At 35.8% G+C, this 26,718-nt stretch overlaps 1 protein-coding gene across 1 annotated transcript in view; it reads right to left on the reverse strand.

The window, feature by feature from the left end:
* Positions 1–26,718, reverse strand: part of CTTNBP2 (cortactin binding protein 2) — a 182,490-nt gene that overhangs the window by 86,323 nt on the left and 69,449 nt on the right. Inside the window, exon 3 of the mRNA XM_007504190.3 lies at positions 16,954–17,175. Coding sequence (XP_007504252.2) covers positions 16,954–17,175 — 222 coding nt within the window. The remainder of the gene's footprint in view (positions 1–16,953; positions 17,176–26,718) is intronic.

Consider the following 26,718-nt stretch of genomic DNA (forward strand, 5'->3'; position numbering starts at 1 on the left):
CATTAACATGACACATATTGAAGGCATAAAAACTGATGGCCTGCCTATGATACAAACTGGCTGTGTGACCTTAGTCAAATCACTTAATCTTCCTTTTTATTTTTCTGGCAGAGCTGATTTTGATCTGTATTGATAGAGATTTCTTCAGTGGATATTCTATACCATTGAAATCAAAGAGAGGGGAGGTGGGGTGGGGGTGGGGGAGACAGACAGACAGATAGAGATGGAGATAGAAAGAGAGAGAGAAAGACAGAGAAAGAAACAAAAACAGAGAGAGATCTAAAGAATAAGAGAGTGAGAAAAACAGAGACAGAGAGACAGAGAAAGACACAGGAACAGAGAAAGCTGGAGAAAGAATCAGAAAGGGACAGACAGAGAAGGGGACAGAGAAAAAGAGAGAAACAAAGAGAGTCAGAGACAAACTAACAGAAAGACAGAAACAGAAACAAAGAGTGACAGAGAAACATAGAGACAGACAAAGACAGACAGAAATAGAGAGAGACATGACAGATAGACAGAGATGGAAATATGTCTCTGCTTCTTCTTCCTTTATAGAACAGGCTCACATTCAGGATCACATCTTACTGAACTCTGAACCTCCTAGAGTACAATATCATAATTATTTAGGCATGCAATAAATACTTAGAGATAATTTCATTTCATTTAGACAAATGTGTTAAATAATAACCGTGAAATTGCTGTGCTGGATAGATATTGGAAGAGATAAAAAATCTTTCTCTCAAAGAGTTTACGGTCAAGTAGGGAAATATAATATACATATACACACTTGATAAGTGCTTTAGATGTGTTTTCAAAGACAGTGTTTTGTGAGGTCTGAGTGGGGTGACTCTCTTGACACAAGGAAGGCTATCAGGAAACTCTTCAATGGAAGAGGTGGCATCCAAGTTGCAATCAGCTATTGAGGCGCAAGAAGCATTAGCAAAGTCCCAGAGGAACAGAAGCAGACTACATTTGAAGGACAGAGATTTTGACTGTAGTCAAGTGATGATAATCATCTTTGCCTACTTGATTTTGACACAGTATCTAATTTCCTCTTACCTCTACCATAGTGTTATGCCTATCAGTACGTTAACATAGTTTACAATGCCAATATTGCTAGCACTATTTTTTAATAATCCCCACTTCCCTTCCTGAATGCTGGAAATCAGCTTTTTGGATACTATTTATAGAGTTTTGTTAATAGAAGTTACTTTTCCTGCTGAAAGCTATTTAAGGGGATGATTCCTTGATTTGGAATTTTTTCATTTTTAATATATTTTAAGTTTTCTAAACTTTCAATTGTTATTTTGATTATAGAGAAATGAAATAGGCAAACCCCCCCGAGGTAGGAAACATAAAGCAAACATTTAAAAGGAATAGCTTGATTTGTTAAGTAGAAAGAAGTATGTATTGGTCATATGCTCTTTCCCCTTTTCATAGCATCAAGGCTACACAATGATATGGCAAAAAGACAAGGCTGGGAGAGAGTAGATGTGGGCTCTGGACCTGGTTCTAACACTCAGGTATATATTAGACAAATGAATTTGCTCCTCAGAGCTGAAGTTCCCTTTTTTTGTAAATTGAGGAGGTTGCCCTACATAATCAACAAGGTTTCTTTCAATTCTGAAAGCCCACCACTAGGTGCCTGCTAAGATTTTTACCACTCATCTTCAATGGTTTTATGAACTGACATTTCTTCTTTTCTAGAGATAATTAGCCCATATTCAAGTCAACAAACATAGATTAAATGCCTATTATGTATAAAGCACCATGCCAGGCACTGAGGATATGAAAATCAAAATGTTATACAGTTTCTATCTCTGAGCAACTTAAAATTAGGTGGATGGGGGAGATACAGCTAGGTGGTGCAAAGGATAGAGCACTATGTCTGGAGTGGGAAGATCTGAGTTCAAATGTGGCCTCAGATACTAGCTGTGTGACCCTAGGCAAGTCATTTGACTGTTTACCTCAGTAACTTATGTATAAAATAAGCTGGAGAAGGAAATGGCAAAGCATTACAGTATCTTTGCCAAGGAAATCCCAAATGGGGTCATAAAGAGTCAGACATGATTAAAAACGACTGAACAACAACAAGAGAGGGAGGTTGGGGCAAAAGGCACAAAGAACTATAATAAAGGTAGGGAGCAAGAGAGACAAAAGACTGAAATGCTCTCATTTCATAACTGATATTTCTACATTTCTTAGGTGTATCATTCAAGTAAAATATTAGAAGAATATCTACATTGGCTTTAGATCAAGTAATTTCAGTGTTCTGTTTGTATACATTCTTTGAACAATGCTTAAGAAGAATAATTTCTTCATTCATTCATTCAATATATATTTCCCTCATCCCAAGTCAGAGGATTAATTTCAATTCAGTAGGTGCTACTGATGATAACAACTAGCATTTATAGAGCACTTTATAGTTTAAAAATGCTTTATAAATATTATGGCATTTGATTCTCATAAAAAGTCTGGAAGGCAGATACTATTATCATTATCATTTTATAGATGAAGAAACTGAGGCAGAAAGAGTTTAAAGGAAATTACCATGGGTGATATAGCTGGTAATTCTGAAGAATGATTTAATGAATTGTCATTTCAGCTTCTCTAGACATAATCAATTAACATTCAACTCAACAAACAAGCATTAAATGCCTACTATGTGTAATTGATTTCAGGTCTTCCTGACTCTAAATCAAATAGTTTCTTCACTAATTAGACTAGTAGTTTATCACTCTCCATCAGGTGCGAAGTAAAAGGTAATATGACATAATGAAGGGAGAGCTGGCTACTGAGTTGGGTTCCAAAGATCTGGTTTCCAAGTCTCACCTTTGCTATCTATTGGGTGTGTGACCCATAGGAAAGTAATTTAACTTTTTTTTCAATGTCCCTGCAGCCCATTAAGACTTTAAGTTATGGAGAATGTATAAATCTATATTGGTAGAGAAAGTTATTCATCAGGCACTGTATACACTGTTGTAATCACAGTGAAGAAGGAAATGGCAAACTGCTCCAGTATCTTTGCCCAGAAAACTCTGAACAGGGTCATGAAGAGTCAGACATGACTGAGGTTTTTTTTTTTTAATGTGCAAAGCACATTTTGGCATTGGGTATACACAAACACAGAAGTGAAAAATAATACTGGGTAAAGCAATGAATAAAACACCATTGGTGTCCTCCAAGGGTATTAAAATCTAGTTGAGGGAATGAAACATAGATTTGAGTACAGCATGAGGCAATACACATGTGGTTCATGAGTAACAGAGTTCAGGGCTATATTTGAAAGAGACAGTAAAAGCAATTTTAGAAGAACTAGCTTCTCCTCCCATGTAATTACCATTCTATTTTCAAAGAGCTAGAACTATCAGACTTAGTCTGGATTGATGCTAACAACTCTTCCTCATTATAGCATCTTCCTGTATAGCTTATACTATCTAGCAAAGCTGCCAAATATGTAGCCTGTAAGCCAGATGCAGCCTTTAACATTCCCCAGAGCAACCCAAACCCAAATTAAAATATAATTGGGGAGTAGTTAACAGAATAAATAAAAATAGAATACAATAGAGATCAAATTACATTTTAAAACTAAGATAATATGTGGCCTGCAGGAATTTATTTATAGATTGGTGGCCCCAATTCTATTCCAGTTTAACACCACTGCTATAAAGTATTTCTAGAAAAACTTGTCACTACAAAAAAAAAATACTTGGGTGAAAGGAGGGAGCAAGGAAAATTATGATATTGACAATGGAAGGCAATAGCCCTTTAAATATGCATTAAAAATTCTTACAGAAAAAGAATGGTATTTGGTATAGCTATAAATGAGATTACAGCTTAGACATAAGACTGACTGCAATGTCAAGTGAACACACATTTATTAAGCACCGACTTTATGCCAGGTACCATGCAAATAACTGGAGATAAAAAAAATAGGGGAAAAAACCCCTCTTATTGCTTTCAAGGAATTCACAGTCTCACAGGGGAGACAATAAATAGAAACTATGTCCAAAAAGATATAAGTATAAGACAAACTGGAAATAATCTCTGAAGGAAGACAGTAGCATTAAGGGGGGGAAGTGAAGGGAAAAGCTTCTTTTAGAAAGTAGGATATTAACTGAAATATTGTGAATGATCAAATATGATAGATTGCTACTAACAGCAATTCTGAGGACTTAAAAGAAAAAACACTATCCACCTCCAGAGAAAGAACTGTGGGAATAGGAAAGCTGATACACTCATATGATTTATTATTGTTTATTTGGGTGTATATTTTGGGGTTTTGGTTTTATAAGATTATTCACTTACAAAAATGAATAATATGGAAATAGGTTTTGCGTGATAATACATATATAACCCAGATTGAATTGCTTGAGGTGAGGATAGGAGAGGAAGACAATTTGGATCATATAATTTCAGAAAACTTATGTGGAAATTTGTTATTAGAAAGTAATGATAATAATAAAATAAAAATAAAAGTAAAGAAAGTAGGATATCATCAGAGACTTGAAGGAAGCCAGAAAAGCCAGGTGATGGAGATGATAATTGTTTTTGTTACATCGTACTGTTAATGCCTCCCTCATGTATGTCTACCCACAACTACTTCCAGGTAGTGGTTTTGTGGTAGGGGCCTTCACAAGAGAAATAGATTTTGCAGAAGGATTTGTGAGAATAATTGTTAAGTTGGTTGGAAGGGATAAAGTGGGTGGCTGTTTCAAGAATAGCTCACAAAGCCAAAGTGGGAGAAATGAATGAAGAGGAACACTGATCACATGCTGTTGCAAAACCAAGAAAGAAAACTATGTAGGCGGATATAACAGTAAATGTAAAGTCAATTAATTTTAACTCAGTGTGGAATACAGTGGAGAAAATGACCATTTATAGACTAGAAAAACATGAAAAATCCTCTTAAAAGTCATAACTTATTGATAATAGTTAAGTCATTCACAGTCGATCATCATTGTTATTGTTTTTCTGGTTCTGATCACTTCATTTTGCATCACTTCTTATAAATCTTTCGTGTGCATGCGTGTGTGTGTGTGTGTGTGTGTGTGTGTGTGTGTGTGTGTTCATCTTGTCATTTCTTATAGCACAATAGTATTATCAACAAGGCAAGGATCCAGGAAAACTTTGAAGGGCTCATGACCAAAAAGGATATCCACCACTATAGAAGGAACAGATAGAGTCTGAATGCAGATTGAAACACAGAATCTTCCCATTATTTCTTCCATGAATTTTTCTCATGATGATGAACAGAAAATATGTATTATATGATATTATATGTACAGGCTGTATCATATGACCTGCCTGAGGAATGCGGAAGAAGGAGAGAACATTAATGGCAAAATGTCTGTAAATATTAAAAATTGTATTGACATATAATCTGAAAAAGTTGAAATTTAAAAATTGAAGTCATAACTACAAAAGATTCCTAATAATAATTATACAAATATACATTTAATTCCTATGTATTTACATTATATCTGTGGTTCTCCCTAGCCCCACATTACCCAATCTCTTCCCTGATACTCAATAATTTCCCAATTGTTTGCACAGATCCTATGGCTAATCAAGTCTAATTTCAGCATTTCCAGGATGCTGATCACTATCACTGAAGAATTTCAAGGATGAAAAGAATAGATGCAAGAGAAAAGGTCAGGAGGTTTAAAAAAAAAAAAGACCGTTTTTTCTTCATTTATACAGCACATGTCACTATTTAGAGCTAAAAGCTGATTTCTCTGCTTTCCCCTCAAAGGAACCCTACCAAACCTCTTGCAGTTCCAACCTTCAGTTTGAGAAAGCTTGATTTATAATGGTGAATTGCACACACACACACACACACACAAAATGTTGAGAATGAGCTAAAAGCTATTGTTCATGTAAGAAAAATGCCACAAATACTTTTGTAAAAAATGTCTCTGTTAACACAAGGTTCTATGCTATGCTATTCTTGTATATAAACTTCTTTGGTAACCTTTATAAGGTATTTTGAGGTGAATACTGTAAGAAGGCTTACTACTATGAATACAAATCAATATAATGAAATAAAGCATATTTCTTTAAATGGGGTGGCAAAACATGCCGTATAAGTGAAAAAAAAAATTAATCTCTGGCATGCAAGTGACCTAATTACACAGAGCTATCACTGAGGAAAAGCTGAATCTGATACACTGAGCTATTGTTAGCTCTTCCCCTGCAGAAAAAGAATGCTGGTTTTGACTTCTTTTAAAATATTACTTTCAAGGCCCTTTGCTTTTTAAAGAATAGAAAGGAGGCTAGGCATTTTCCACATATTTTGGAAAAATATATAGTTAGCCTGACTTCAGCTTCAAACTAAAGAAAGTAATCTATTAAAGAAGAATGGCAAAGCTTTAGGTTGCTGACAAACCCCAGTATGTTAAGAGGGACAAAGTTGCTAGGTATTTAACAGTCTCAGTTCATTTCTAAATGTACTGTTGGGCAAATATCACCAAAACACCCCCCACCATATTCACACACGCACACAATTGTCAGCCTTTTTAGGGGTCTCAGCAGAAATGAGTGTATGGATGACCATGCCAAAAAGCTGGACCACCAAAGCAGTATTCAAGGTAAATGTCCTGGAATTAGAGCAGAAGTATACACAACTCAGCTAAGAAGACTCTTCATTAGTAAGTAAAAATGCTTTACTTTCCCAGTTATTCATTCTGCCACTGATTGCAAGAAGGGAGTTAGTTTGCAATTATGACCTCCTAATTAGAATACTTTAAAGTAGTTAAGTAAACATCTTTATTTAGAATTCAAATAAAAATGAAAATGTACAGATAAGGTACTTTCAGGAAGCAGGCAAATTTTGTTTTTAGAGAAGAAGCCCCTCCACTCCTCAATACAATCAGTTCTCTTGTAGCTCTCCTAAATTTCCAGCTATTTCTCTTTGTTTACAAAGGATACTTCATTCTTTTTAACTCTCTATCTTCACCATCCAAAGCAGTCTTCAAGCCATTGCAATTTGGCTTTGTGCACCCCTTCCCCAACAACTCTACTGAAATTTTTCTCCAAGGTCTCCAATGGCCTTTCTCTCAGTCCTCCTCTTCTGTGATTACTCCTGTAACATTTGTCACAGATCACCATTGCTTTCTTTTGGTTGTTCTCTATTCTAACACTTCTAACACTGATCTCTTTTGGTTTTCCTTCTACATAAATAACAACTGCTATTCACCCTCCTTTGATATCATCCTAAATGTGTGTGCCTTAATTCCCTATTGGTCTTTCCCTTTTCTTTCTCTATAATTTCTCCCTTGGTAATCTTATCTCCTTTCTATGCAAATTCTGTGCAGGTGATACCTATATCTATGTAGGAAGACCAATTCCTTCAATTTAGCTGAAATCCCCTATTTCTAACTCCACCAGGACATCCTAGTAGTAATCACCCTCAAATTCAGAAAGTCCAAAACCAAACTCATCTTCCCTCTCTGCCCCCCACTAAATCTGTATCACTTCCTAATGCCTTTATTTCTCTTGAGGACAGTGCCATCCTTCTAGCCATACAGAAATGAAAGATTAGCGTCATCTCTAATTCTTTATATTCATTCCTGTTTGATAATAATATTCTACAATGTTTTGGGCCCTCATCCTTTCTAACTTGGGTTATTGTGAGAGCATCCTATCTGGTGTCTCACTGCCTTCAATCTCTTCTCTCCTCTATTCAATCTACATTTCACTTCAATAGATTTGAGATCTAATCAATAGGTTTTCCACTAGTGCTAAGCAAAACTCATCTATGCATTCTTTTTCATTCTTGTGTCTATCTTTCAATAAATCTTCCATCCTATCTAGTCAAAGAAATGAGGGTTGTCTTTGAAAATTTCTAATATTAGTTCGCCATTCACTTTCACTACATCACCTACCTTCTTCAAGTCATGCAGGTCATGGATAATGCCTTTTACTCTACTTTTGGTATTGCTGTAGCTGGTAATATACTACAGGGCCTTTTAGATTACTTGGAATTTTAATTCTTCAGAGAAAGCAAAGTTCCATTGTTTCCATCCATATAGTATTATTAAAATGATGGATTTTTGAAGCAGAGAACCACTTTGGATCTTTAAAAGTACTGTGAAATTTTCCCAGATCCAATCCAATCACATAATTTCCTTCAAAGCTGGGTCCTACCTGTCAAAATAGTGTGCTTTTCTGGGATACATGGATTAAATCAATGGGTTGTCCATTCATCTCCATGCCCATAATCTCAGTAACGTGGAATCTTATATATGGTTTTACTAGAGTCAGAAGTAAAAGGAATGTGTTGCTTTCAGCAATAGCTATTTTTCTCAAAAATCTTTAACCATCCCTAGTAAAGTCAAAGGTCAACATTAAAAGTATAAAAAACAATTTAAAGCTCAAAAATGAAGAAGTCATCAAAATCATAAATATTTAGTAGATCTTGTTCTCTGGTTCAATATAGTCAGCAAGATATCATCTGTAAAAAGGAAACTCATGAACTACAAGAATCTTGCTTCCATTTAGAATTTGCATAGAATAGCAATCAAATAATAAACATTAGTAAGCACCTATTATATACCTGCTACTATGGTAGATTCTAGGGATACAATGACAGTAGTCAACAACTTGGGCAAGAACATGTCTCTATTGTGTGCCTTGCTCAAAAGTCATAATCAGAGGATCTCTGAATTAAGTTATCTCTTTCTGGAGATAACTCTCCCTGGAGAGCATTTGCATTGCTCCTTGAAATCTGGAAAAATCTTAAGGTATACCACCACTCCCCCATGCTTTATTATGTTCAGTCATTAAAGTACTTCAAAGGCTGTTTAGATGACACTTCCTCCTGGAAGTGTTTCTTAATTCCAGGAAAAAAGTACTTTTTCTCTTTCACATTTAGCCATTTATCATTAACTATGTACATGTTATCCCCCAATCCCATTAGCTTTTACTTTCCTCTATGGCAGATTCGTCTTTTTTTGCATTTTTTGGACCCTTAGTTCCTGGCACAGTGCTTTGAACAATTTAGAAAGCCAGTAAAAATAAGTTATCACAAAATAGTACATTAAAAATTTTAAGAACATAATTGAAAAGTGTAAAATCCAAAAAACACAGTGAATTTCAGTGACATCAGCTGAAATGCATTGGATCTTGTTAATGCGGTTTGTGTGGATTTTTAAAAAAACCCTCTGGAGACTTTGGTGGTTTTCTACAAAGCTTTGAAAAATCTAAAGTAAAATTTCTATGAATTTGCCAAGCTTCATTGGATAGCACTGTAGGATACCACTGCATTAGATGGCTCTTTGAAGTTCCCAGGATACTCTTTATGAGAGTAGTGCACCCTTTGCTATCTTTACTCAGTCCTAAACTAAAAGAAATATGGCCCCATATCTCAATATATTTCTGTATGGTTTTGCATGTATACATGACACTAGAAGGTAACAAAAATGACATCCTTAATATTCAGTGTAGTCATCAAGTTAATCTTTTTCTAGATGTAAAAGTTTAAAGTCCTCTGATGAGGAAAAAAAGAAGAAATATTTCCATTATACTTTAATATATGAAGGAAGAAAGAAAATGAACACTGATTAAGCACCTAGTATGTACCAGGCACTATGTTAAATATTATTTTAGCAATATTGCCTCATTTTATCCTTGCAACAACCCTGGGAGGTACTGTTATGATCTATTTTAGAATTAAGGAAACTGAGGCAGAGAGAGGTTAAATAACTTTTCCGCAGTCACACAAGTACTAAATGTCTGAGGTCACATTTGAAATCAGGTCTGCAAGACTTGAGGCCCAACACACTCTCGATTACACTTACCAAGTTCAAATCTGACCCCAGAGACTTCCCAATTGCCTAAATTTTACCATTATTCTGCCTTCAAATCAATACTTAGTATCAATTGTAAGACAGAAAGTAAGGGTTTAAAAAAAACAAAGGAAGGTCAATAAATATTCAGGAGTCTACCAAAATGCCAAAACCTGTTTTGTCAGGCTGGTAAACAATATATGTTGTTTATTTCGATATATTACATACATCAAACTTTATATATGTAATATGTTTATAAGCAATGAAGAAAATCACCTCCAAAAACTCAAGCAAATGGAAAAAAATATCAAAGTAAAAAAAAAAGAAGAAAGCATAAGGATAAAACAAAATACAAATATAATTCATATCTTTTTTCTTTCAAGTTTTCTTAAATGACCCTTTTCCTTTCATTAATGGCCTCATAATTAAAACTAAAACCACAGTGTTTTTCCATTATTGTTTTGTGTGTTTTGGTGCTCCACTAAATCCACTCTTCAGTTCTAAGTAAGTGCTACTCTAGCTCACTGCCCTGAGAGTATCTGGGCTAGGAATCAGAGAAAAGCCCAGTGGACTTGGCCAACTGTGTAAACCTTGAAAGTTCTTAGACTTGTGAATGTTGGAAATTTCAACATTGGAAAGTTTCATACTTGGAAAAAATTTCCTACTGATAGTAAGAACTCTATTGGAATGTGAACCCCCTTGGCATGGGAGGATCCTTCTCCTCCCTACTTGGGACTGCTTTAGGACAGAAACCTTTTGCTGAACAATGGAAAGGGCTTTGACCTATGCTTAAGCATAGAACAGGAAGTTCTTTGAGTCATGACTGATTTTAGAATTGATATAATAGAGATACTTGGAATGACAGAACCAGGTCTTGGAAACTACAATCTCCACCCTACTCAGAGTAACAGGATTTAGGAAGGGCTGCAGCAAAGATCAAGATTTAATTATTTGAGAATATGACCTTCAACAGACATGTGCAAAGCCACAGACCTCTGGGCGGTCCTGGGTTAAACTAGAGACACCATTGGCACAGGGGAGACATCGACAGTGATTGGTAGATGTGAGAACTGAGGGGAGGGAACTTAGATGGTTTCCTTAAAAAGATAGAGGGGTCTGAGGACAAGGAGGAGGAGGTTTTGCTCTGAGGAGGTTTTGCTCTGAAGGAGTTCTGAGAGGAGAGATGTCCTGGAGGGAGAGCTCCTGGAGAGGTCTTGAAGGAGGCTGTGGAAGGAGAACTCAGGAGGAGTCAGGAGGAGAATTCTCTGGAAACATTTCTTGAAAGGAGGCTCTCTTGAAGGTGGAGCCTGAGGTTGGCATGAGAAGCCTTACCTAGAGAGATCTTGGGTGAATGATAAAACCAACTGACTGATTTATTCATTCTTATTCCTTTCTTACTTTCTCTCTTTTTCTATTGATTAATCAGTGTATTATAAATTAAATTTCTCTATAAAACCCAGTTGGCTTGGGCATATTCATAAATTGGGAATATATTCCCTGGCGACCATCTTATATTTATATAAAACCAAGACACAGTAGAAAACATATTTCAGTGGTCATAATTGATATATATATATTTCCCTTGCTCCCAAACATTTTAATTATCACAACTGTCAACCCAACACTGAATCTCAGCAAGAAGAGAAGACTACAGGCTATAATAGTGAAAAAATCCTAACTGAGGCTATAATATAGTAACATAACATGTTATATTAATATCTTAATATATATGATAATTCCTAACTTTTTCAAGCAATTGACAACCTTCTCTGAAGGCTAATTATATTTCAATTATTATACTAGACCCTCTGAAAGTGATGAAGAAATGTGAAGCTCTGGTCCTAATGCTTGAAGGAATTTAACCATTTAAATTGATCCAAAATTTACATAAAAAGTATTCAGAGACTAATAATTGCAGTCTGAAATGAAGAAGTTGGTAGGAAGGCTACAGATTTTCTGCTATGATAGAATAATTAAAATGAGAGTTAGTGAAGAGAGAAGGGAAGTGCACAGAGAAAGAGACGAGTACTATATTGGTGGTATATTTAAATGCAGACAGGCAGTGGCAAGGTGGTCATGTTTGGCAGTATGGTAAAGTGTACATACAAGGAGATGGAACAATGGAATTTTAGTCCCATTACTTTTATCTGTGGGACTTTAGGCAAGTCATTTAACTTCTATTCATTTATAAAATGAATATTATAATATTTGCCTGATATGGGAAGAGGATGGACAGGATGAATGTATTCATCAAGGAAGCAAATGGAGATCACAAGAATTTTTTTTCTAATTGGATGAAAAATGAGAGACTCATGAGGTTTACAAGAATTTTTAGTCTGTATTTATATATGATAGACTGATAATTATATAAAGGTGAGAAAATGCTTTCAGGATGAAAGAATTTTAAAAAAATTCCTTACACATGGATAAGAAAGCAGGCCCTACTATCACCTGTGGAAGTCTTTTATCTTATTTGAAGGGTAACTGAGAACTATGGGGTAACTAGGTGGTAGAGTGGATAGAATCAGGAAGATTAATCTTTGTGAAATCAAATCTGGCCTTAAATACTTACTATACCAGCTGTGTGACCCTGGGCAAGTCATTTAACCCTGTTTGCTTCACTTTTTCCTCTGTAAAATAAGTAGAAGGAAATAGCAAACCACTACTACATCTTTGCCAAGAAAAACTCAAATGGGATCATGAAAAGTTGGACATGACTGAAATGTCTCAACAACAACAAACTGAGAGCCATCATAGGGATGAATTGTGTTTTTAAGAATTAAGGGGCAGCAAGGCTCAGTAGATACAGAACCAGAAGCCTAGTGAAGGAGATCCTGGCTTCAAATTTGTCTTCAGACACTTTCTAGCTCTGTGACCATGACCAAGTCACTTAACCCCAATTACCTAGCTCTTACTATATTGAACCAATACACAAAATAGAGGCAAAGGTTTAAAAATAAAAGATCACCTCTAGCTCTGAACTTGAACTTTTTTTGGTTTTAAATTATTGTCATTTGTATCTTTCCATTTCTCAACTCATCTATTTTCCAGTTCTGGCATTTTTCTTCTATAGTATTTATGGCATACCAATAAAGTCCTACTCCAGTGTCCAATCTCAGCATGGAGAATAACCCTGGCCTCTTAAAGTCTATACTTAGCTAGGAAAAACTTGCCCCCCAGTCACTTAGCATGTGTCTGAGGGAGATTTGAACTCAGGATAATGAGTCTTCCTGACTCCAGACCTGGCACTCTTCCCCCCTATACCACTAGCTGCCACTAGAGAAGAAAGTTATAGCTCAATCAGCATAGGGAGAAAACAATAAGTTGGGGAGGTGATGATTGAAGAAAGCTGAAAGGTAGAGTGTCACACATAATCTCTAAGGTCTCGCCTGCCTATGATCCAGTGAAGCAGGGAAGAAGAAGACAGCTTCCAGACAACAATAAAGAAAAGAAGAAAGACTGACTGACTTGCCAGTAGAGGAAATGGGAATCTTTCACCATAACTAGCAGCTAATGCTTTGCAAGCATATGAGCTATCATGAGAAGTATTACCAGGAGAGAAAAGGATTCAAAACTTAACCTTAGCAATTCAAAGTTTATCATAAAAAAGAGAACCTAATAAATGAAAGAAGAATAAATAAATATATTTGAAACCAAGGCACAAAAGGCTTTAAAGGAGAAAAAGTGACTAGTGGTATGGAAGTTATTGCTGAAAGTTGAGAAGTCAATGGATCTGTCCAGGAATAAAGGAAGGAAAGGGGGAAATGGGATAAACAGAAACCATAAATAACAGGTGGAAGAAGAGATCTTCAAAACTGCAGATATATTCTTAAAGGTACAAAGGAATGAATCTGAAAAAACATTTTAAGTTGACAATGCCAATGAAGGTAAAAATAAAGTAGGGCAATAGATAAGTTTTTAGAGTACAGCTACTAAGTGTTTGCGTGAAGGTAAGGAAGGAAATATTCTGACCAAAACTCCTGGGAAATAAAACTGGATGATACAAGAGAATGGTAGTGGAGAGGGGAAGATGATGAGAACACAGACACTTAAAGCCAGAGGAATTTCTATCTAATGGTCTATCTTTTCCAAGAATTAGTTACCAGCTGCGAAGGAAATGACTTTAAAAGCAATTATAAAGCAATTAGGGTGAACTGCAGACTAGAGGATCAATGATGAAGAAATGGTAGTGGTTCAAAATAGTATTTATATTAGAGATAGGTCATGAGTATTCAGTTACACAAATATTAAATAGTTTTTATGGACAAGATGTATAGAAACTGAGTAAATAATCATAGAATATGACCACAAACTTGCTGTTCAGAACCTGAAAAAAACAAATAAGAAGGAAAAGTCTTGAATCTTATCCTAATAGGAAATATAAAAATGACTAAGCAAAAAAGGTGGTGGTTGCTCAGTCATTTTTCAGTTGTATTTGACTCTTCATTACCCCAATTGGGGTCTTGGCAAAGATACTGGAGTGGTTTGCCATTATTCTTCTCCAGGTCATTTTATAGATGAGTAAACTATGACAAACAGGGGTAAACAATTTGCTCAAGGTCACACAGCTAGTAAGAGACTGAGGCTGGAACTTGTAATATTTAAAAGAGTGGAAGGCCATAAACTGTAAGAATTAAAATAGTTAAGGTATAAACTGTAAGAGTTAAAATGGTTGAGGTTGTAAACTGTAGTGAGTAAAATAGTGGAAGATATAAATTGTGATAGATATAAAGAGTGGATGAGTAAATTGTGACCGCAGGAAATATGTTTCACTACAGTGTCTTGGTTTTAAATCAAATATAAGGTGGTTGCCAGGGAAATATTCCCAATTATGAATATACCCAAGTCAACTAGGTTTAATAGAGAATTTAATTAATAATACAATGAGGAATCAAAGAAAGGGAGAGAGAGAATAAGGAAACAAATGAGAAAGGAATAGACCGGCCCAGGGCAGCCCTGGCCAACCCAGGCCTAAGTCCTAAAAGAAAAGATCAGTCAGTCAGTTATAACTCACCATAAGATCTGTTCAAGTGAGGATTCTGGGGGACAGAGTCTCCCCAGAGGGAGTTCCAGCCAGAGTCAGCCTCCCTTGAGAAACCTCCTTAGAGATTGTCCTTCAAGAGATTCTTCTCAAGAGACCCTCCTTAGAGCCTGTCTCTCAAGAACTTTTTCTCAAGACCTCCTTCTCAAGAGATTCCTTTTTCTTATATAGGGGGTTTTCTCCTATGTCACCTCCCCTAAGTTCTTCCATCTACCAATCACAGTAGATGTTTTCCAAAGGACAGCCCCCATTCTGAATTCACAGCTGAGTCGACTAATCCCTTTAGTAAGTTTGAACCAGAAAAAAAATTCTGAATAAGTTTTCACCTCTTTGCTCCTTGTAAATTCACAAGTTGCCTGACCTTAATAGGTACTTAGCACCCTATTGTATTAATTCTAAAAATAGGCATGGCTTAAGTATGGTTGTAAGCATTTCTCATTGTTCAGCAAGGAGTTTTCTCCCCTAAAGCAGTCCTAAGTAAGGGTGGAGTAGAGGTCCTCCCATTTCTGATCCAAGTAGAGTAGTTCTCACATTTTAGATTGGGAATGGTCTCTAATAGGGAGTTGTCCCAATGGAGAATTCCCCAATGGGGAATTTTTTAACATTCACAAGTCTGAGAAATTTCAAGATTCACAAACTAACCTCATGAAGATGGGTCTTCATGACTAGACCTCGCACTCTATCCACTGCACCACCTCGCTACCCCATAAGTAGAAAGGAGAGGCTGACAAATATTCATGTACTTAGCAAATCCCATCCAATGATCCACCTCCCATACCTTTTCAGTCCAGACTCCTTGAGGCCATGCCCCTGCTTTTCTGAATGCAGATAATCCACTCATCTTTGACACTCTTTGCTGGGATGACAGTGTCCTGGAAGAGTATAAACCCATCCAGCCCTCCTCAGTCCAGATTTCACATCCCACTCATCCAACCTAACATCTTGCCATCTTCTCCATCACTCAGATGTAATTCCCAATACCCTTTCCCCACTTTTTGTTTTGAATGGTAATAAAAAGATACCATCATGCTTTGGAAAAAAAGGAATGGGATTTGACCACTTTAGATCTTTACTCACCATTCCTATAACTCTCAAAATGAAATTCCTTTCCCTATCACTATTCCCCAATACGTGTTGTCTCCTATGTGTTCTAGAGGCAAAGACTGCTTCATTTTTATATTTTTATGCCACCCTTTTGTAGCCCCTGGCATAGTGCTCAGTATTTCTTAGGTACCCAATAAATGCTTTTTATTCATTCATTCATATATTTATTTAGTCAACCACATATCAGGTTGATGAGACATATTTCTTGGAATAGAAGCAGCAAATGGGCAGGGGGGTGGAGGTAGGATCCAGGAAAGGATGAAGGGTAGAAGGGTTAAGACCAAGGGTCTAACAGTTACTTTGATGTTTAGTAATTTAAATCATAAAGGCAGAATAGAGAAAGTAGGAAGGAAAAAAGCTTTAACTCAGTATATATCTACTTTGTCAATTATATAATTTCTGTACTAAAAAAGGCATTGCATGAAATTTGAAATTGCAAAAATGTCTCCAAGATTTCTATTTCACTCTTAAACTGTATCTAAAAATACATACTGTTTGTTTTCCAGTACATTATACTTCATAAATGTATTTTATAATGCCTTAGTTGAAAAACCAAAGCAGGAATCCTCTAGAAACATTCTGATTTGTGGATTTTAATATTAGGTAACACAGGAAAAAAGTCTAATGAATATTAAGTGAAAGGAGTTTTTAACACATTTATGAAAGCAGATAGATCACTTAGGATTGGTTTTGAAAACAAAACACACCACTAAAATGTTGCTCTATCCTGATGCAAATGTTACATCAGAACTACATAAATGATGGTATGAGAGAGTTCAGTTTCATTTAATTGATGATTATTCTCATTGCCTACACACACAATACCACCATCTGTTATCTTTCAGGAGTATTCTCACTTGAAGTCTATTATCTCTACCACTTTTAGTTTGTTAGACCAGCCGTGGAAAGACAGTCAACTGCATGGAGACAAGAGAACTAGTAGTTGAAAGTGAATGTTTAGACTAAGAAGCAGGGGGGAATGGAAATAGAGAGAAACATTTTTAAAGAATTACTTAGTACCTTCTTTTGTCTGTTTTCAGCAGCAGCCAGCTGTGTGGACATTCTCGCCTGCATTTTCCTGCAGTGAGCCATGACAGCATCCAAAATGGAGAGGGGGTTGGTACAAACTGGCTTCTCTGCATCACCAGCACCTGCTTCATAGTCCCTCTGCAGAGCCAGGAATGGGTCATTTAGGTTAAACCTTCCATATCGTTCTTGAACAAAGACCTCCTTCCTTCGTGCCTGAAAGAAAAATCAAACCAACTTAATAAACCACCTGTTTTCTGGTAAACATCATTAACAAATTGACTATTTGTGGCTTCCCTCTCTCATCTCCAAGTGCCATTCAAAATGAATGCTGTAGTAGTTCTGGATTAGCTCAGAGAAGAACAAAGAGAAATGTAATATTAGATGCTAAGGATTTGGGGGGTTCATCTTGCTTATTCTTTGCCCAAGTTTTATCTACTCCAAAAAAGTTATTATTTAAAGTATAGAGTGTATAGAAAAAAGAGTATAGATCAGGGGAAAATGGAAAGATCCGATATGTTCTAATATATTTATAACAGCTCTCTGTGCTGCCAAAGAACTGGAAATTAAAGGGATGCCCATCAATTAAATTAGGGAATAGTTAAACAAGTTGTGGCATATGATTGAGATGGCATACTGTCCCGAAAGAACTAATGAATAGGTTAATTTTTTAAAAACATTGAAAGATGAAGAGTCAAATGAAAATGAGCAGAACCAAGAGAACATTATATACAGCAACAGAAATACTGTTTGAAGAATGTCTTCTGTATGTCCACCTCCAGAGAAATAATTGATAAACAGAAAAAAGCAAGACATAGTTTTATGTATATAGGCATATATGTAATTTCTTTGTCAAATTATGCCTATTGTAATGGGGGAGAAGAGTATAGGAGTTACTTGGGTATTTTAATGTAATAAAAAACAAATAATTTAAAAAATAAAGTGTATATTCCTGGTTTATTTCTGCCTGGATGCCTTGCTTTTTCATAATCCTCTAGTACTCTTTGAAGAGGACTCTCTAGTCCTAAGTTTAGCCAGTCAATAAGTATTTATTAAATGTTTGCTAGGTGTCAGACACTGCAATAAGCACAGAGAAAAAACAAATGTAGTTGCTGCCCTTATAATAAAAAATACCAATTAAAATATCAGGAATTATAAAATACTTTAAAAAGCGAATGTTTCTCTGAAATTAACAGAAAAGTAAAAACATAAATATTCAAAGACAAGTAAAATGAGACTGTGCATTTAATATACACAGACAAGATTATGTGAGAACACTTTGAAGTTTTCGAAGACAATTTAAACAAGGCTCAACACAAATCTTCTACATGGCTTGAAATAAATCCAGATATGGAATTCAAGCATTTTCATTTTACTAAAAAAGAAAAGGCTTTATAAAAGTATGATTTATAATGGGAAACCACAGAGTTGCTATTTCTTAGTTCAATACTTCCAAGAATGTCAAGATTCTCTGACAAAGTTCTCTAAAGAATACAATCACTATTTGACTTAAAAAGCTGCAAGCTATCACTGTCAAAGAACATTTCATGCCCACTCAATTGCCAAAATGCTATCTTCCATAGTTAGTCCAGAAAAGTTACTGCAAAAATGTAAATCAGAGATTAGCAGGTTGGTGGTACAGTAAATAGAGTGTCAGGCCTAGGAACAAGAAGACATCTTCCTGAGTTCAAATCTGACCTCAGGCTCTTAGCTAGGTGACCCTGGGCAAGTCACTTAACCCTGTTTGCCTCAATTTTCTCATATGTAAAATGAGTTGGAGAACGAAATGGCAAACCAGTCCAGTATCTTTGCAAAGAAAATCCCAAATGGGTCATCAAGTCTCAGATATGACTGAAATGACTAAATAACAAGTGATTGCTGATAGTGAACGACATATAATTAAATATTACCAAGATCTTCCTTACAGAAATAATTCTAGAATAACCGTTTATCATTAAGTATCAATTAGTGTGAATAATGAATCCCATGAAGTGACACACTATGTGAAGCTGTATATTGTATTATATTATTACATTTTATTGAACTCATGTACATGCCACTATGGAGTTAAAGATGATTTTACTTATTCCACATAATCTGCAAGTAATTATCACACTTTTCTTTTATACCTAAGAAATAACCTAAAGACTGTGAACATATTCTTGAAAAACCATGAAAAGAATCAACTACAATGATGTTTACAATCTACCGCTGCCAATGACAGTGATATTGTCAATATCTATTCACAATAGAAAGCAGATTAACCACCACAGCTAGACATTAATATACTTTCTGATAGCTCCAACTCCAAAGCCATATGAGGGTACATCGTAGATGAAAATGCACAAAGACAATTGTCATTCTCGGTCACCGAGAGACTTCTACTACTGATAGCATAGATTTCTTGGCTAAAGACAGAATCAAAGTAATGTAGGAAAATGGAGAGAATGTTAGACTTGGACTTGGGAGAGAATTGCATTTTAAAAGTCCAATAAAAAAGACATAGGACTTTCTTGGCCAAGGGTAATCCCTTTCACTGTGCTTCTTGGTCTCCAACTTCTTCCTTCATCTTTTCTCCATCTTCATTTTTCTCATCTAGAATCTCCCTTTAATCAATGACTCCTTTCTCTTTTTGCTTACAAAAAATACGCAGCTTTCTTCTTTGCTTTAAATGCCTTTTCTTGATCATGCTGTTCCTTTAAGCTATCATCCTCCCTCTCTTCTCCCTCTCAAAGCCAAATTCTTTGCTAGGCTATCTATACTCTTTCCTTAAATTTCCAACCCAAAGAAAACTCAAGCTTTACTCTTGGGTTCTCCCCAACCCTTGCTCCTACTATGATGGGGGTGAGGGGGGTTGAAAGGATAATATAATCTCTGCTAATATCTGATATACTTCTTTGCTTTTGCCAGGAATCAGGTTCACTAGGACACTTCCTGTAGTCTCCCTGTGCTTCTCATCAAGGTATCCTTCCTTCTCCTTTCAACCCCACTCTTTATGTGCCATCCTTCCCATTAGATTATAAACTCCTTGGGGGCAAAAACTGCCTTGCTTGCTTTTATTTTTATCACGGATATTTAGCAGTACTGGCACTTGATAAATGCTTTATCTATCATCTCTCATTTCTTAATCCCTTGCAAACTTGTCTTTGATACCATTACGCAAGTGAAATTGCTCTTTCCAAGATTATGAATAATATCTTACCTGATAAATCCAGTAGTCTTTTCTTAGACCTCATTTTATTTAACCACTCTTTAGTTTTCAACATAATCAGTTACCCTCACCATATTGGCCACACTTTTATTCCCTGTCTCTCATAACACTGTTATTTCTTGTTCTCCTCATACCTGACAACTCTTTTCTCAGTGTCCCCCTCAGGATCCTCTTCCTGTTGACAACTAAGCATGAACAACTACCAAGATTCTGTTCAAGGCCATCTTGTTTTGTCTCTCTACACTCTCGATATCTCTCTTTTATTAGATTTCTTTACAAAATGTAAATAAGGATTTTATTACTATGAATCTTGCTTGTATTTTTCCTCTCTTCAGTCATTGCTTATTTCAAAAAGTTCTGAGTTCATTAGGGATAAAATAAACATTTGAAACTTTGAAATAGTATCAAAACAATCTGCATGAATTGCATTTCAATCTAGGGTGTTTTCAACAATTTTATTCTCTTCAACTTTCTAGAGGGCAGAAGCCTGGTAATAAAATGTAGGACATTTTAAATAAGGACATTAATTTAATTGTCTCACTGCCTCAGCTCACTTTCTGGATATTATACCAGCTGCCTTGTCACCCTGGAGAAACCTCTCCCTGAGACTCAGCTGAACTCATTGGTAAAACTGTGCCAGACCATGATTTCAGAAAGGATCCCAGGAAGGCTTCTAGTTATTCAAGACTCAACTCTCCATAGTTTTCTTCCTCTTTGGTAGCCATCAGTTTCCTATTGCCTATTGTTTTCCACCATTGAGTTCCCTGAGGGTAGATTGCTTTGCTTGCTTATATTTTTTCCCCAGAACTTAACACAATGCCTGGCACAGATTAAGTGCTTAATAAATACTCTAGTGATCTATAGTTTGCTATTTGTGACTTCATCTGTCACAAATTAAATCAGTTATTAATACTGAGAAGTGATCCTCTTGAACTCAAAGATATTCTTAAAGGAAATAAAGGCAGTTAGGTGGCATAGTAGATAAGAATGCCAAGCCTGGAATTAAACTAGGAAGGCTCATTTTCATGAGATCAAATCTGGCCTCATTTCTTAGATGTTTGACCCTGGGCAAGTCATTTAATTAACACTGTTTACCTCAATTCTCTCATCTGGAAAATGAGCTTAAGAAGGAAAAGGCAAACTACTCCAGTATTTCTTTTCTTTCTTTTTTTTAACCCTTATTTTCCATCTCAGAATCAATACTGTGTATTGGTTCCAAGGTAGAAGAGTGCTAAGGACTAGGCAATGGGAACTAGGTGACTTGCTCAGGGTCACAAAGCTAGGAGTGTCTGAGGCCAAATTTGAACCTAGGACCTCCTGTCTCTAGACCTGGCTCTCAATCCACTGTGCCACCCAGCTTCCCCCCTTTCTAGTATTTTTGCCAAGAAAACCCTAAATGGAATCAGAAAGAGTTGGACTAAAATGATTGAATTATAAGGATGTAGATACCTGAAATCACAGATAAGTACTTAATTCATGAACTCAAAAAGGGCAAAGAATGAACTACAGATTAAGGAAAACAAGTCACTATGGAGGAGACAGTTTGGGGTTTTTTGTGATTACAGAAACAGATTAATGCAGGCAACTTTATGTTTCTCAAACACTGTCCCTATCCATTAAAAAGAACATTTCATTGCAATTATGGGTCTTATAAAGACTTGTAAGAAGGCTTCAAGCTGTATATGGAAATATTCACTCACATGAAAGAATCTTCACAGAGGAAGAGTTCCAGCTTTTGGTTTTTAAATTGTTCTTATTTAACAAAACTATTTGGATTGGATGGGATAGCAATTATTGCTATTAAAATAATACAATTAAAAACAACCCAGTTGACTTTCTATTATGTAATTCTCCCTAAAGGCAAAATCTCAAAAAGTATAACACTAGCACATAATGCCATCTACGTATGAAAACTACTTTAAAATGGACAGACATGAAACGGATGTTAATTCCTCTTGTTAAATGAAGTGAAAGTTACCATGACAATGACAGCATTTTTTACTATGATTATGTCCCTTTGTAGATAATCTGTAAACCACAAAGGATGACTGTAATATTTCAGAAACTACTAGTAAGCTAAAAGGATTTTTTTAAAAATTATTTCAAATCTAGTTCATAGAACTACCAAAAAAAAAAGGAAATGATTTGGTCTCTTCATACCCGTGGGTATAATATTTTTATTTTCTTTGTATTTCACCTTCGTTGATATTGTTTTGGTCTAATTTTACTAGACAAATGCAGAAAGTTTTTTCCCCCTTGTCTCTTCAACTTTTGTGTTAAAAATTAAACCTCCTAGAGATCTTTGGGTGTTTTCTAAACAACATCTGATTTATGGCAATTAAAAACCAGGAAAATAGAAAATAAATGTATTATGAAAAACTGTCAAGGATGGAAGCAAGTATAATATCTACAATTTATATAGAGCGTTAAAGCTTGCAAAAGCATTTTACTCATTTTATCTCATTTGATCCTCAAAACAATCCTGTGAGGTTGGTGCGATTTTTATTTCCATTATATAGATAAGGAACAGACAGAAGTTAAGTGACTTCCTTAAGGTAACAAAGACAACAGAGACAGGATTACTACTGGAGGCACTGGGATTTTGACTGGTACCAAAATCCAACATGTCCTGACATCAAGTCAGTCTAACCAAATCAAAATGAACAATATACCCCAATATAGCTCATTCTTAGACACCATTCTCTAAGCTTAGAAAGTCTTTCCTTTATCTCCCCCTACTGAAATCCTACTTGTTCTAAAGGATACAAACTCAGTGCCATTTCCCCTTCATGAAGTCTTTATTGGGTGAGCCTCTCTGAGTCCCAGCCCTAAGCAAAAGTGATATTTCTCTCCTTTGGGCTCTCACTGAATTTCCTTTTGGTATTTTCTTCCTATCATAGGATAAGTGTGCACATGGGGATGTGGATGCACATGGGGATGTGGATGCACACACTCATAAGGTAGCTGGGCGGCTCAAGGGGTAGAGTGCCAGGCTTGTGGTCAGGAAGATTCCTTTTCCTGACTCCAAATCTGACCCTAGACACTAGATGTGGGACCCTGGACCAGTCACATAACCCTTTTGCCTCAGTTTCCTCATCTGTAAAATAAGCTGGAGAAGAAAATGGCAAATCACTCCAATATCTTTGTCAAGAAAACTCCAAGTGAAATCATGAAGAGTCAGACTAGACAGAAAAAAAAATAACAAGAAGAAATCACACACATGGAAATGCATCTATTTGTATACATGTCTTATTAATTAAGTGAGAAATTCATAAAGCATCTACTATATGCAAGGCACTATGCTAGAAGTTGAAGATAAAAAGATAAAGCAATAGTCCTCCAGGGCACCTCAGTCAATACAAGCCTGGGGTGAAGTGTGATGTGATCAGAACAGTGTAACATTGGACCTGGGTAGTGGGGGGTGGCGTGTCTAAAGGTGTGGAATATTGCATAGAATATCAGATTTTTTTCCAAGTGTGTTAAATTGGCTCTTCCTTTAAAAAACAGACACATAACTTTGTTATGAAAGATAGGAGTGGGAGAAAGATATAAGGCAAATCTAGTAGAAGTAAAAAAACAAAAGAGATCAACAAAATATATTATTTAAAAGCAAAACCTGAGCTTCTACTCCTGGCAGGTAAAGAATCTCATCTCTCTAGTTTTTCCATTTCCCTCAACATCCAGCATCATGCCTCACACATAGCAGGTTTATAATAAATATTTCTTGAGGGGGCAGCTGGGTAACTCAGTGGATTGAGAGCCAGGCCTAGAGACATGAGGTCCTGGGTTCAGATCTGGCCTCAGACACTTCCTAGTTGTGTGACCCTGGGCTAGTCACTTAACCCCCATTGCCTAGTCCTTACCATTCTTCTGCCTTGGAACCAATACACAGTATTGATTCCAAGATGGAAGGTAAGGTCTTAAAAATAAATAAATAAATAAATGAATGAATGAATGAATAAATAAATAAATAAATAAATAAATGAATGAATGAATAAATAAATAAATAAATAAATAAATGTTTCTTGGACTGTAGAAGCATAAACATTTGATATCCATTTAGCCCTAATTCTGTTGGCCTCTTGAAGCTATGTTGGGGCAAAGAGACTTATTTTTGGTCTTTGTTTCCCCATAAACTCATACAGAGCCCTGCACAGAGTAGGCAATAACAATATGCTGGCTAGACTGATTAAAAGAAACAACAAACTGAGCAAAGGCTCCCTTGGAGGAGAGAAGAGGATGAACAAGAGATGGAGAGTACAAAAGTGAGAGAGAGTAAGAAGGAAAGAGGATCATTACCCAAAAAAAGAACACTCAGCCCCATGAGATGACCAGTTTTTAAGAAAATCCTGACAGAATTTAGAAATTCCTGGATTTTCTCAATTTGTCATTAATTTTAAACACAGCCAATAGAATGAAAAGAATATCTATCTTCCCCTCTTACATGCATATTTCAAAACCTGCTTGTACAATTAAAATGCAAATCAAGGATAGCAGAAATGAAAGGGAGTGCCAATGCTTAACCTGCTAGGCCACAGACCCTTTGATGTGTGGTGCAATAGAGAAGGTAGGTCAAAAAAAAAAAAAGGGTGTTTTTCCTATTTTGTGGGAAGCTCCACTCTCCCCCAAGAACTACCTAGGCAGGCAGCATGTGGAGATTAGCATGCCAGAATAAACAAAGTTGGGGGGGAGGGGGCATTCAGACAGTAGGGATAAAAAGTGCGACTCCTATTGAGATTAATCATCCCATTTTCAATCAGTAATATGGGTCATTTATTTTATCAGGCATCTAGTCTGACTGCCTGGATTATTTTCAATAAATGGTTTATTTTCTAAGGAGAATAAAAGCCAGGAAAACAAGTCATTTGATCCGAGAACTCAGTATTCTCACTTGATGAAATGATACAAGAAAAGGATTTTGCAAGAGCTTAAAAGCACTGTGTAAAAATGGTTGTTGTTACATTACAAAGAATCATGGATTTAGAAAGGATAATGGAGGTAAGCCAGTGTAACAATCATATTTTACAGATGAGGAAACTGAGGTTAGCTACTTTGACCAAAATCCCATAAAAAATAATTAGAAAAAGGCAGGATTTGAACCCTGGTCCTCTGCCTCTAAAGCCAAATAAGTGCTTTTTGTTTTTTCTTTTTGTTTTATCCCACAGATTTACTCTAAGGATCAAACATTCAGTTGCTTTGAAGGAGAGCTTATGAATTTCATAAAAATGCTTTCTTTGAGGTAAGTAGTACAAGTATTTTAAATCTTTATTTTACAAAGGAGGTTGAATAAGTTGTCTGTGGAGAAACAACTAATATATATTACCTAGATTTGAACCCGCTGATTCCAATTCCAGTCCTCTTTACATGACACAATACTACCTCTTCTACATATGATAATGTAACTGAGAATGTTTTATGAGCTATAAATTGTTATGATACTTTATTACTAGAAAAAGTCAGATTCCATTTTAGTATTATTCAATTTATTTTTAAATAGAGCTTTTCTGCTAAGGACAAAAATGACTCAAGAGTTATTAACGTCTACTCAGGAAATGGATTATTAAACCAGAAAAAAAAATCTAGTTTTTGGAGTGAACAACACACGGTAACAATCTAATCTTCTCTGCTCATCCCCAGGAGGATAACTTCGACTGCCAAAGGACTGTTATGTCCTAGATGGAGAGCTAGCAGGTACCTTGGAAGCCACCGAGTCCAACCCTCCCCCCATTTGGTAGATGAGAAAATTGAGGCAAAGAGAGAGAGAAAAAAAGTATTTTCCCTGGGGATAAAAAGCTTCCAAGACAAAAAGCTTTTAATGAAATGTCTTGAATATTCGAGGTTGAGCACTAGGTGGCGCAGTGGACAGAGTACAAGCAAGGTTGAATGATCTCTAAGTAACTCATTTTGTTACACTATCAAACCCAAACTACCTGGGAATGGGTCTGACACAAGCGTATCATACAAGATGCAACAAATCAGATAGAAAAAGTGATGGTTTTGTTGATTCTTTACCTAGGCTTAATTTGATTGGAACATTTTTTTCTTGTCTTATTATTATAATTAGCATTTCTGGTGTCGCAACAAATAATATTAAAAAGAATGGGCATATTTGCTCTTCACCTTATCTAACCAGGATGTCCCACAGGCTTTCTCCATTAGATGTTATATTGGCTTAGAAGGACACTATTGGCTATATTAATGAAAGGCCCATTGAGTCTTATACTTTTAATGTTTAAAACTTTTTTAAAACAGCTACTAGATAGTGAATTTTGTCAAAAACTTTTCAGCATCTATTAATATGTGATTTTAGGGGGATATTTCTGCTATTATTATAGTATATGTTTATAGTGCCACTCACATTAAACCAATCCCTATATTCTTTTCTTTAAATTTAATTTTAAATTTATTTTTAAGTTTATCTAATTAATTTTGAATATTTTCCCATGGTTACATGATTCATGCTCTTTCCTTCCTTTCTTCCCAACTTCCTTTTGGTAGCCAACGAGCAATCCCACTGGGTTTTATGTGTCATTGATCAAGACCCATTT

Source organism: Monodelphis domestica, chromosome 5, assembly GCF_027887165.1.
Source record: "Monodelphis domestica isolate mMonDom1 chromosome 5, mMonDom1.pri, whole genome shotgun sequence".
Taxonomy (NCBI): Eukaryota; Metazoa; Chordata; class Mammalia; order Didelphimorphia; family Didelphidae; genus Monodelphis; species Monodelphis domestica.